The 14,361-nt window shown below is 33.2% G+C and overlaps 1 protein-coding gene across 1 annotated transcript; it reads right to left on the reverse strand.

Moving 5' to 3' along the window:
* Nucleotides 1–12,936: 12,936 nt before the first annotated feature.
* Nucleotides 12,937–13,878, reverse strand: LOC141507823 (olfactory receptor 51B5-like). The gene has a single exon (XM_074215835.1). It carries the CDS (start codon nucleotides 13,876–13,878, stop codon nucleotides 12,937–12,939), a length of 942 nt encoding a protein of 313 aa, XP_074071936.1.
* Nucleotides 13,879–14,361: the final 483 nt, after the last annotated feature.

Below are 14,361 nucleotides of genomic sequence, written 5' to 3' on the forward strand. Positions count from 1 at the left end.
AACAAATGAATGAACCTCCAGGTCCAATTTTTTCTACAAATGACATAAAATTCATCTTAATTTTTATGGGAGTTATTTGTTCTATAGTTTTCCTATTTATAAAATAATGTATTATAGAAATAGAATTCTAGGACTTTGGGAAGATTTTAATATCGTTCTTTCCATTGTTGCAAATTACTGTGAAATGAATAATCAATGGAAATGAATAGCAATGATAAAAAGCCAGAAAAGTTATCCAAATATTGTACTAAAAGGATTTCACTTACCTCTCACCTGAATTATATAGAAAACTAGACACATCTCTCAGACAGAACTGAAGAATATTAGTTGAAGTCAAAGTTTTTGAAATAGAGACAGAATCTGCTTTGTGCCATTTTGAAGGGAACTCAAAAGATAAACCCAAGATTCACTGAGAACATGTGACCACTGAGGGATTAAATTGAAATCCCCAGAATTCTAGGTTAAGAAGCCAAGAAAGAAACTAACTTCAATGACTAACTAGTGTATATGTTTTATAGAGACCTACGTGTCCAGATTAAAAATATGTTGAGGAAATTATAGAGCTAGTCAAAGGATCCTATAAGAGGTCAAAAGCAATAAGTAAAAGATCAAGAAAGTAAGAGATGAAGTCTAATAGTAGAAGGTTGAGTCAATTGAAAACTCTTGGCTCCTCCATTTCATAAATCAATCTCCAAACTCATTCCATTGGTTAAATCATATCCCAAATCTCTAAACTAATAATTTCTACTGTTGGCAGTTCAGTGTCTAAGATTCTGCCCTGTACTCTGGTCCCTAGTAGTATACTTTCAAATCTTTGTCACACTTCCTACATATACTAATTCAGCATTCAACTTGCTTATGAAATGCCCCCAATATCCTCAGATAGTTTCAATTCCAAGTGACTTTTTTTATTTGAAAATTGAAATGAAGTTCAAATTATATATATACATATATATACATTTGAAATATGTATGTATATATGTACAAATCTATGTATACATATACACTATATATAAATATACACACATCCATAAATTTTAAATAATTTCTATATATATATATATATATACATATATACATATATACAAACAAACATTTAACAAACACCTATTTACAGAAACAACAATGACAGTGAAAGACATCACTCTGAGCAACAGAGTTACAAAGAAGGAGGGAAAATAGTCATGTTCTCAAGAAACTTATGCTCTAATGTAGAGGTTGGGAAACTTTATTCTGCCAAGGAATATTGGAATAGTTATAACATCATTCACAGCCTATATTTTATCAAATATTTAATTCACTCCTTAAAAGCTTCAAGATTTATTGAATTTTGAATCCTGCTTGTGATTGCCTTTGCAACATCGTACCTCTGAAGGTCAGAGGTTCCCCACTCCTGCTTAATGGGAAGCCTATGTACATATATACGTCTATGCAAAATACATACAAGGAAGATCCATTTTCCCTTGAACTGAGAATTCAGAAGCAAGTTAAGGGATGAGCAATGCCTGACTGACTAGTTTTTGTCTAAAATTCAGGTGTTTAACGTATTTTCTTCATATCTTTGCAAATATCCTTAAATTTAAAAACTTAATCTATATACAAGTATTTCCTTGTGACATAGGAATAACTATGTGTTCTTCTAAAAGAAAAACAATTATGGATGGGTCTACAACACTACAAAAACTTCAAGTGTGATCCCTGAGGATGCTCTATAACTTCAGTCAAGTCAAGCTTGGAGAAGTCTATTGCCTGATGACTAGTCACCAGGTGATGATTTTTTTTTCTTCACAGTAATTCATAAAAACAGAAGTAATTACTCCAACAAAACCTTGGATCCCTGCAGTATTGAGGAGAATATGGTAACTATATTTAGATATCTCATAATATGGCAATATATAACTAGATGACAACTAAAGATAGAAAGTTAGAGAAATAGGTCATATAGCTGATAGATAACAGACAAATGTAGTCAAGTGCATATTGTCTGTAAAAGCATAAGTGAAGGGAGAAAATTAGTAATTACTTACCAGGTATTAAATACTGGGATATAAATGCTTGATAATGAAACACCCTCTGCTTTGAAGGAGCTTACACCATATACAGGAAAGAAATTGCTTAGGAGAATGGTTTTGGTCTGGGAAGTCATAGGAAGAGTTAATGGAAGCATAGAACAATCTCTGTCTCTCTCTGTGTCTATCTATCTTTCTGTCTGTCTGTTTCTGTCTCTTTTTTCTGTTTTGTGTATTCATCTAAACTTTAGTTCCTCGATGATATTAAGTCTAAGACACAAAAGCAATTCTTTCAATCACTGAGTTGCAACTGAGGAAAGGTTTTACAATTTGAAAATTGTCTAGAGTTATGTATATTGCATAAGACAAGGGTTACATAGAATTTAAATAAGAAATAATGCAGTATCTTCAAAACTTTAGTCATCTTTCAATTTTTTTTATGTTTACACCTTCTATTGTTAAGACCTTAAAATTGAACTAAGCCTTCTGGGACACTTCTGATTTAAACATTCTTTTATCATACTTCTGGTGGCCTTATTCTGATATATAATCTGCTTGACACTTCTTTGATATTATCACCATGACACTCCGACAAAGATAGACCCCACTGCTATGCTGAAAGAAAAATGGTCAACTGAGCTTTGTCATCTCATCACTCCCTAACCCCACTAAGCTGGCTTCCCCATCACTTCCACCTTGCCATATTAGAGCTTACCAAGTATTCCTAAGAACTATTTTTCTATCTGTGAATCTCGTACAGGGAGCTGTAAAGCAGATAAAAAAAAGAAAGAATAAGGATATGAAAATACTCACTTTCTATACCAAGGCATGGTATGGAAAAGCTTATTGGAAGATATAGCATGACCTTTTATTTAATATTTTTAATGCTACTTGATCACTTTATCTGAAGTTCTTTTTTCTTTAAATTTCATCAAAACAAGAAGACTGAAAAATGAACTAGTCACTGTTTAAGAGAACATATTGGGCTCATATGTGTGACAAATTTCCAAACAGATTCATCCTCATTTCTTGCCTCCCTCCCAGTCTGCATTCTTTATATCTAGTTTCTTTTACAATATTGCTAATATTGAAATATGTTTTATCTAATTGCACATATGTAATAAATATCAAATTGCTAACTGTCTCAGGGAGGTAAGAGGTGGGATAGAGAGGAAGGGAGAGATTTTCCTAGGATCCAACATCCCAATATATATTGTTGCTTCTTTCCTCATCTTCTTCATGTGTGTGGTCTTACCCAGTAATCCCTGTTCTCACGTACCTTTTGTCCTTTGTAGATTTCCATGTTTTTTTTGAATAAAAAGAAGCAAGAATACTTATATAGTGTTATGTTGGATTATCATGGGATTGCATGAAACCTTGAATCTTTCAGTACATCTGTTAGAGTTGGAGTCCTGAGATCTCTAGCTAAGAGAGTTGAACCATAGAAACTACTAATTGGGGTAATAAGGAGGAGAAGCTATAGCTTGAGTCTGTTCCCAAGAGGACAAGTCATGTGGTAAAGTATCTGAAGCACAGAAACATGTTTTTATAAGGAATGCTGTGTAGGGGCAGCTTGGTGGTATAGGGGCAGCTTGGTGGTGCAGTGGATAGAGCACAAGCCCTGGAGTCAAGAGGACCTGAGTTCAAATTTGGCCTCAGACATTTAATAATTGCCTAGCTGTGTGACCTTGAGCAAGTCACTCAACTCCATTATCTTAAATAAATAATTTTTTTAAAAAAGGAATACTATATAGTCTAAAACAATCTGCATGAATAATTCAGAACCTATGAATTGGAGTCAAATGAGGGAAAAAGCTGGTGGTGGGACATGTCATAATAATTGAATACCTAAGCATGGTGAAATTATTTTCTCTTTTTTCCAATTATTGTAGAAAGGCTTCATTTTCCCTGTTAATAAATAAATGACCAAATAATAAGAGTCAATTTTCAGATGAAGAACTCAAAGATATCTTTAGTCATGTGAAAATAATGTCCCAAATTACTATTGATTAGAGAAATGCAGATTAAAACAAGTCTAAGGTGTCACCTCACATCTATCATGTTTGATAATATTGTCTACAGGAAAGAAATATGAAAAAATATTCAGGGATGTGGGAAAGTTGGGGCACTAATGCACTATTTTTAGAATTGGGAATGGATCTAACTATTCTGGAGATCAGTTTGGAGGGGTTATACTCAAAGGGTTATACTCTTTGTTCCACTACTAAGTTTGTATCCCAAAAAGATAAAAAGGGAGGGGGAAGAGGGAATTGCCTTTTTGTAAAAAATATTTGTAGTAACTTTTATGGTGACAAAGAATTGGAAAGTGAGGGATGTACATAAGTTGGAAAATGGCTGAACAAGTTGTGGTATAGAACTGTAATTCTGTTCTGCTATTAATCCATAAAATCCTTTCAGAAAAAAACCTAGAAAGATTTACATGAACTGATATAAAGTGAAAAGAATGGAATTAGAATAACAATTTACATAGCAACAGCAATACAATATGATGATGATCAACTGTGAATAACTTAACTATTCTCTGTAATACAATGATCCAAGCCATTTTCAAATGATTCATGATGAAAAATTCTATCCACCAGGAAAAAAAAATTAATGGAAGGGGCGGCTAGGTGGTATAGTGGATAAAGCACCGGCCTTGGAGTCAGGAGTACCTGAGTTCATACCCAGTCTCAGACACTTAATAATTACCTAGCTGTGTGGCCTTGGGCAAGCCACTTAACCCCATTGGCCTTGCAAAAAAAAAATTAATGGAGTCTGAATGGAGATCAAACCATACTCCTTTTCACTTTATTTTTTCATTTTTCAGGGGTTATGTCTTCTTTCATAACATGACTAATATGGAAACATGTTTTGTCTAACTTCACAAATATAGCCTATATCAAATTGTGTACTGTTCCAGGGATTCAAGTGGGGAGGGATAGAATTTGCAACTCAAAATTTAAAAAAATTAAAATATTTTTTCACATAACTAGCAAAAATAATAAAATATTATTCCAAAATAATATAGAAAGACTTCCTAAAGAAGGCTAGTACCAAGCATCCTTTTTGTAATCATTGGATGGGGGGATGGAGAAAAGTGACAGTTGCAGGCCTTCAGCACCATTTACCTAGACCATAATAATAGCTACACAAACTACAATATCCATTCTTATTAAAAACACTAGAGTCTAGGAATAAATGGACTTTTCCTTAAAATAATAAGCAGTATCTATCTAAAACTTTCAACAAATATTATATGTAATGGAGATAAATTAGGAGCAATTCCAATAATATCAGGGTTGAAACAAGGATGCTCATTTATCACCATTACTATTCAATATGTATTCAAAATATCAAGTTTTAGCAATGAGAGAAGAAAAAGACATTAGAGTAATCATAATTGGCAATGAGGAAGCAAAGCTTTCACTTTGCAGTTGATATATTACTTAGAGAACTTGAGAAATCATATTAAAAACTACTTGAAACAATTAACAAATTAAGCAAAGTAGCAGGATATAAAATAAACCCATATAAATCATCAGATTTTCTATATTTTAACAACAAAGCCCAAGAACAAGTGATAGAAAGAGAAATTCTATTTAAAGTAACTACAGACTACCTTAAATACTTGGGAATCTATCTTTCAAGACAAATACAGAATCTGTATGAACACAATTATAAAGCCCTTCTCACACAAATAAAATCAGATCTAAACATTGGAAAAAATGTCATTTGCTCATGATTAGGTTGAGCTAATATAATAAAAATAACAATTTACCCAAATTAAATTGCTTATTCAGTGCCATACCAATCAAACTACCAAATAACTATTTTACTGAATCAGAAAAAATAGTAGGAAAATTCATCTGGAGCAAGAAAAGGTCAAGAACATCAAGAGAACTGAAGGAAAAAAATATAAAGGAAAGTGACCTGGCTCTAACAATCAGATCTAAAACTATACTATAATGTGGCAATCATCGAATTTGACTGTTACTAGTTAATAAATAGAGTACTGGGTCAGGGGATTAATTAAAAAGAAACAGTAAATAACTATAGTAATCTATTGTTTGACAAACTCAAAGACATTATCTTCTGAGGTAAGAACTCACTTTTTGACAAAAATTGTTGGGAATACTGGAAAATAGTATGGCAAAAACTAGGCATAGACCTACATCTCACACCCTAATACCAAGATAAGATCAAAATGGGTTCAGGATTTAGACATAATGGGTGATACTGTAGACCAATTAAGAGATCAAGAAATATTATATCTGTCAGATCTGTCAGATCTGTCAGATCTGTTGACAAGGGAGAAATTTATAACCACATAAGAAATAGAGTACATTATAAGTTTCAAAATGGATGATTTTCACTATATTAAATTAAAAAGTTATTGCACTAATAAAATCAATGCTGTCAAAATTAAAAGGAAAACAGAAAGCTAAGGAATATTTTTCACCACTGTTACTTATTGGAGAAATACAAATTAAAACAACTATTAGGTCCCACCTCATACCTATCAAATTGACTAAGATAATAAAAAGGTAAAGCAATCAATGTTGGACAGGTTATGGGAGGACTGGAACACTAATGCATTGTTGGTGGAGTTGTGGACTGATCCAACCATTCTGGAGAGCAATATGGAATTATGCCCAAAGAACAATTAAACAGATCATACTCTTTGACCCAGAAATACTAGGTTTGTATTCAGAAGAATTCACAAAAAAATGGGAAAAGTCCCACATGTATGGGATAACTAGGTGACATCATAGATAGAGCACTGACTCTGAATTCAAGAGGATCTGAGTTCAAATCCAACCTCAAACACTTAATAAATAACTGTCTGTGTGACCTTGGACAAATCACTTGACCCCATTGCTTGAAAAAAAATGAAAAGTTCTACATGTTCCAAAATATTCATAGCAACTCCTTATGTGGAATTGGAAATTGAAGGGATGCCCAACAATTGGGGAATGGTTAAACAAGTTATGATATATGAATGTTATGGAGTATTATTATTTTATAAGAAACCTTGAATGGTTGGACTCTACAGAAGCATGGAATGAATTACAGGAACTGATGCTGAGCAAAGGGTGTAGAACTAAGAGAACACTGGACACATGATCAACCTTAATGAATGCAGCTTCTCTAAGCAGTTCAAAGAGTTAGGTTCAACCCTAGGAGACCTACTATAGATGATGCTGAACACATTTAGAGGAATATAAACAAAACAAAACCCTACAGAATCTGAATGATTTTTTAAAAAGTTAAAATAATTTTTTAAAAATTTTAAAAATTTCTCTTTTTAAATTTTTTAAAAATTTCCTTTTTAAAATTAAAAAAAATTTCTCTTATGTTTTTCTTTCCTATCTCATGGTTTCTTTCTTTTCCCTTAATCCTAATTCTTCATACAGAAAATGATGAATCTGTAAACACATAAAGCAAAAATGTGTATGTACAATATTTACCGGACAGTTCAACTACAGAGGGCAGGGGAGTCGGAAGGGAGAATGGAAGGAAATTATGTAACTTAAAAATATGCATATGCATGTAGATTAATGTTAAACAATTTTCAAAGCATGTAATTGAAAAAATAAAATATCAATTGAAAAATAATATAAAAATAAAGTAAAAATAAAAAATAACTACACAATATGACTTGTAAGGGACACAAATTGTGCACAACCAGTTAAATTAATTGTCATCCAGCCACACTTGATAAATTCCCCTTTTTTCCAATTCAAATTATTAGGAAGTTTATTCTTACTTTTAGGGTAAAATCTATATCAGTGACTTCCATCAGTGAACCTAATCTTTCTATCTGAGGTCCAATAGGCAAGATCTAGTCACTCTTTATAATTAGCTTTCAAAACTTGTTAGTGTTTAAATTTGATTCTGTCCTCTATGTTTTAGGCTAAACATTCTTGATCCTTGACTTTTGGCACAAAAAAGAAACTATTTTGATTTCCTTCTCCTGAATGTTCCCCAGTTCTTTCATCTTCCACATTTCCTCAAATTTGATATCCACAAATGAACACAGTACCTCAGATGTAGTTTGAACAAGATAGAATACAATGGTCTATCTTCTCCTTAGTCCAGGAAACTATGCCTCTTTCTAGTCAGTTCAAAATCATAGTTTTTTGTTCCTTTATACAACACACTGTGGCTAATCCACTAAAAATTAAATCTTTTCCCATTGTTTAGTCCCCATTGTGGTACTTTGATAATTGTCTTTTTTCTAAACCCAAGTGTAAGGTCTTTTATTAATCTTGGTTTATTTCATCTTATTATATTTATTCCAGGATACTCACCATATCATATGCTAGAATTTACTCTTTGACAAAAACATAGATAATATTTTATTGAGTTGCTTTTAGAAAATCTCATAAAAAAATTCCAAAGGAAGGACTGACAAAAGAAAAATCTATTCTTGATACAACAATTGATAACAGGAAGAAACATGTTACTTCCATGTTGAATCCTCCATTAGAATGTGAACTCTTTGAAGACAATGGCTATTTTGTCATTCTTTATATTTTCATAACTTGATAGCGTCTTATCAAGAAGAAATGTTTCAAAATATTTTTCTAATCATAGGAGAAATGAGACCACACCCTCTTAGAATTTGTAACAGAGTAGTATATCAGAGCCAGAGATGCTTTGATATGTGTCATAGATTTTGGAAAATGTAGCAGTTAAAATTAAGTAGCCTGAAACATAAAGTTCTGAGAAGATTCAATTTATTGATTAAGTGTGCATTTCACAAAAAAAGGGATCTTTTCACTCTTTACTCATTCAAAAGACTATGAGGTAGGGCTTAGTAGACTATATATATATATATATATATATATATATATATATATAGTTCTGGGAAGTACAAGAAAATAAAAATCAGAAAATCTCACAGATGGAAAATCAAAATGATTGGTACAAAGTTTGAAGCATCATGACGTCAGAAAACAATGTGATTGAATGGAAGTCAGAAACACAAAACTAGCAACAAGCCCCCTCCTTCCATTTTGTTATTATAGAAAGCTTATGTGTGATATCCACCTGTATGGCAGTATAGCAATAAGAGATCAGACTTTGTTGAAAAGCAGCTAGTATTGCAGAATTAAGAGATTTCCTGGGGCCCATCTGTATCTTGCAAGGCTTATTAGTGAGATAAAAGATCTCCTTTAATTGCACATAGGCAATAAGATGTGTAAAGACAATATATTTCTTTGATTTGTGGTGATTTCTGGAATAACTTAGCTCAGAGAGGATAGCTGAACTTCTGAATTTAAACTCAAGAGACAAAGAAACATGATTTAGGCAGATTTATAACATATTGGTAGTAATACTGAATAGAAACAATAAAAAATAGAATCAATATGAGTTTATCATCAATCAGATCTTCAAATTTAGAACAATGAGAGGTAGAAGTTCAATAATTAAAATTTTATAGTGGTAAAAAGCTCATAAGAATTAGAAAGCTTATCTAACTGTTCCTCTCTGTGCCTGATGTGTGTTCCTTTTTTCCAGCACTGCTATATTTGTAAATAATTGAGCACTAGGAATATATAGAAAATGTTCTGTTTTGTTTTGTTGCTTTTTTAAATTAATTTTTACTTTTTTAAGTACTTTAGATTATTCATGTGGAAAATATAAAAGAATATGATCTGGACATCATATGGTTTGATTATTTCAGAACTTGTATGACCATATACAAGAAATAATGATAATCATTTCTTAAAATTACCATGGAAAGAGTTATACAGTGGAATATCCTCAGAAATCTATGCTTAATCTTGTGTTGCTGAATATTTTTATCAATTACTTAAATGAGTCATAGATGAAATATCAAATTTGTAGCTGATGCAAAGTTGTAAAAGATGATCGACTCCCTATTAGGAAGAATGGCAGTTTAATTTGATAAAAAGAAATAAATATTATATTTGGCTTAAAGAAATAAACACACAACTGTAATATTCAGTTACATTACACGTCATCTTTGAAAAAAATAATTTCTGACTGACAGCAAGTTCAGTCTGTGTCAATGAGACTCCGTAGTTAAAAAAGGAAATGTGATTCAAATAGGAAAGCTTGCATAATAGCTTCATTAAGAGAGAAAGAAAATTATAGAATATAGAAGTGATTGTACTACCATGATCTAGTCCTGATCAGACCCTGTAAGGACTATCTGGACATCACAATTCAGGAAATTAACTGGAGAATAACGAGGACAAAATAACCTTATGTCTATGTCATCAGAAGTTTCATCTAAAAAATTGGTAATGTTTACCTCTGACATAGAAACGGTAGGAGGAAGAAAATGATAGCCATGTTAAAGTATTTAAAGGGTCATCATTTGGAGGAGAAGAATTACATTTCCATTTTGATTCCAAATAACAGAAAATAGAAACAATAAGGGGACATTTTGCAGAGAAAAACAGGTTGCCCCCAAAACACCCCACACACATACAAACAACAACAACAACAGGCACCTTCCTAACTGTTAAAATTGTCCAAAAGTGTCCTTCCTAGAGAAGCATTGGGTTCATCTCCACTATGGGTTTTTAAGTAAAGTAAATATCACTATTTACCAAGTATGCTCTAGAGAAATTTTTTTCAGATATGAATTAAAATAGCAACAACAGCAATATTTATATATCATTTGTGTTGGGCACTGTGCCAGGCACGTTAAAATTATTATCTCATTTGATCCTCACAGCCAACCTGGAGATAGGTACTATTTGTTTCCTCTTTAGATCAGGAATTCCTAACCAGGGGTCCTATATTCCTTCACCTCAGACCCTGGATCAGAGAATTTGGATGGGCAAACATTTTATCTTTATTTTTACTAAACTCTAACTGAAGTTTGAAATTTCTTCAAGTTATACATTTAAAATTTAAAAAAAAATATGGCTTGTGAAGACAAAATAATTACTAGACTGTCACATGGATCTATAAAATAAAAAAAAATGGTTAAGAAACAGAATAAATGGGGTTGAAAGTCTCCTTCAAATAAAATTTCTGACTCTATTCCTCTAATTAGGGACCAATTATTCCCTTTTTAAGTCCCCTTAATTATACCCCAACTTGTCACAATAATAGCATGAAAGAAGTTATTTATTATTTTAACTGTATGAGAAGAGTCAGAATAGTGTGGATAGAATATTGAACTTTGGATCTAGAAGTGCTAGATTTAGATACCAACCTACAATTACTACTGTATATGGATGGCCATTGGACAATACCTTATTTTCATTTTTCTCATATGTAAAACTATAAGTTTTATGTGAATATGCATTTATATAAATATTAGCACTCTAAGTAAATGCAAAACATTAGTTATTAATTATTTAAAATAATATATCATAGATAAAAACAACTCTACTCTCCTAGTACAATATACTTATTACAAAAAAGGTAAATGAGGGGGTGGCTAGGTGGTGCAGTGGATAGAGCATGTACCCTAGAGTCAGAAGTACCTGAGTTCAAATCTGACCTCAGACACTTAATAATTACCTAGTTGTGTGGCCTTGGGCAAGCCACTTAACCCCATTTGCCTTGCAAAAAAAAAACTGAAAAAAAGGTAAATGAGATTATCTGGGATGATCTTAGTCAACTATCTTCTTAGGACTAACTATGTATGCTCAGTTACTCTGTGACACAGAATTCTCATAGCACTTTGTGTCTTCATTTTACACTCCTATTTTAATGTTCGATGTTACACATTCATTAGACTAGGTTTCTTCTTAAGATCAGTTCCAGGTATTTGCAATTTGGCAGTAAAGAATAACATAAAGAAAAGGTATTTAACAAAGTAGTTTCTTATTGAAATAAGAAAAATGGACTTGGAAATTCTTAATTGTATGAACCCCAAAAGATTTTTTTAATTATTGTTGCTACTAAATTTAATAGTTAAATTTTATATCAGCTTAAAGAACTCTTTAACATTGAATTTCTAAAAAGGAATTAGGAATCCAAATTCACCCTTTCCTAACTCTTCAAACACACATACATTCTTCAGGAATGTCCTAGATGTTTCACAGAATTGGAGAAATTTAGAAAGGTAGAAAATAATATTGAGTATCTTTTGTATGTAAATGCCTCTATCAATTAAAAGGTAAATTAGACAGAAATGAATGACAGCGATATTGCTTCGAGGGTCTTGCCCCACTAATGAGAAAATGTATGCCCCTTTCTATGGAGACCTTCTCATACAATGAGAAATACATAAACCCAGACCTTGGGGCAAATATATCCTCCCTTTTAACAGTACCTAAATAGTTTTAATAACCTAATATTGTTGTCTATCTTTGATACTAATCTTAGGTATTGAGGGATATGGAAGGGAATGAGCCTGGATAAAGTGATACAGAAGAGTGATCAAGATCCAGGATACAAACCATGATCTAAAATTCAATAGTTTCCCCATTTTAAGACTTGCTGGGCTATGAAAGTATGGAATCAGTATCTTGAGTAGCTATATGGGTGACAGACTGAAAAGGAATCAGAGAGAGTTCAGTAAAAATTTGTCCTTTAGTCAAGTAAGGAGATAAGCTGACCCTCCCTTGATTTATGCATGAATTCTCTTAAATGTGACTGAACATCCACACCCATTCCACCTCCCATATGGACACAAGGAATATTGATATAGCATGATTTTAAATATTTAGGAAATGGATGGAAGTGTGTAGGATCCTCTGTTTCCTATACTCTCCCAGATTTCAAATGATTGAAGACATTATGGATCTAAGTCCAGAAGTATTATGTATTATTTTATGCATTCAGAATGTGGACATGGACTTAGTGATTACCTAAATAAGGTCCAAGATGATGCCTAGATGATTTTTTCAGTGAGTATGTCATCTAAGGTAAATAAATATCTGGGTCAGGAGAAATTCATACCCAAAGAGTCGTATCACAGAACACAGGCTTAAGGCCTGAGTCTGGGAAGAGGGAATTTGTGGAGAATTCCATCCCTGATCTGTTTGGTCTTAGCACTATAGATGATTGGATTCATAAATGGGGGAAAGAGAAAATAGATGTAGCTCATAATGATGTGGACCACTTGTGGAGCATGTTTCCCAAATCGATGAATGAGAGACAAACCAATCACTGTGACATAGAAAACTAAGACACAACAGATGTGGGAGATACAGGTGTTTAGGGCCTTGGTCCTCTCCTCTCCAGAGGCAATGCTCATAACTGTTTTCAGAATTAGTATATAGGAAAAGAGGATGATCAGAGAGTCCAAGAAGAAGATTAATGATACCAGAACCACAGGATAGATGCGATTGAAAGTGATATCAGCACAGGCTAATTTGATGACATCTTGGTGGAGGCAGAATGCATGAGAGAGGACATGAGAATGACAATAAGGGAACCAATGTAGTGGAACAATTGGGGGTACCACTAAGATGCAGCCCCTCAACAGTGCCCCAACCCCAATTTTTACCACTCTTGAGTTGGTGAGGATAGACCTATATCTTAGTGGGTTACAGATGGCAATGAAACGGTCATAAGCCATGGCAAGCAAGACCCCTGACTCCACAAAAGAGAGTGAGTGGATGAAGTAGGCCTGGGAGAAGCAGACTCCGAATTGAACCTCCCTGTGATCCAGCCACAAGACCCCCAGCACTGTGGGCATTGTAGTTAGTGTCACTAAAAGGTCTGTGGCTGCCAGCATGGCCAGAAAATAGTACATGGGCTCATGGAGGCCATGATCATCCTTGATGAGAAAGAGGAGAGTACCATTGCCAAAAATCACAGAGAAGTATACAACAAAGAAAGGAATGGAGATCCAATGATGAACTGCCTCCAGGCCTGGGAATCCAGTCAAAAGGAAGGTGGATGAACTAGAATTAGACCACATCATGGTTTACTATTGTATGGGTCTGAGACTTAATAAACAAAAGTCACTGGATCCTGTCTATAAATACAGAGTGTCAATTCTTTTCCAGGGTGAGGTTGTTCAAGGTTAAAAGAAAAGACTTCAGGATATAACTTGAGCTTGGACCAAGTATTAAAGCATATGATTCCATTAATCACCATATATTTTGACTCCTTAATTTTAGCAGAATTCTTCAGCTTTCAATTCTGATAGGTGCCCTTTTTCCATCATCTCAACCTTTTGTTTGTTTTTTTCAGTCCATCTAATGATGGAACTGATTTGCCTTTCTGAGCAATTGTAGTCAGTGGCTCCTCACACATGTTTCCAGTTATACTTACTGTCTCAGGAACATAAGTCTCCACTTTTCTTTTTTCACATTCTTCCAATAAGTTGCCATAATAATAGCAAGCTCTCAGACCTGCATTGGTGAGGGAAACCATTCAATTACTATAGACCATACAATTTAGA

This window comes from Macrotis lagotis, chromosome 1, assembly GCF_037893015.1.
Source record: "Macrotis lagotis isolate mMagLag1 chromosome 1, bilby.v1.9.chrom.fasta, whole genome shotgun sequence".
Taxonomy (NCBI): Eukaryota; Metazoa; Chordata; class Mammalia; order Peramelemorphia; family Peramelidae; genus Macrotis; species Macrotis lagotis.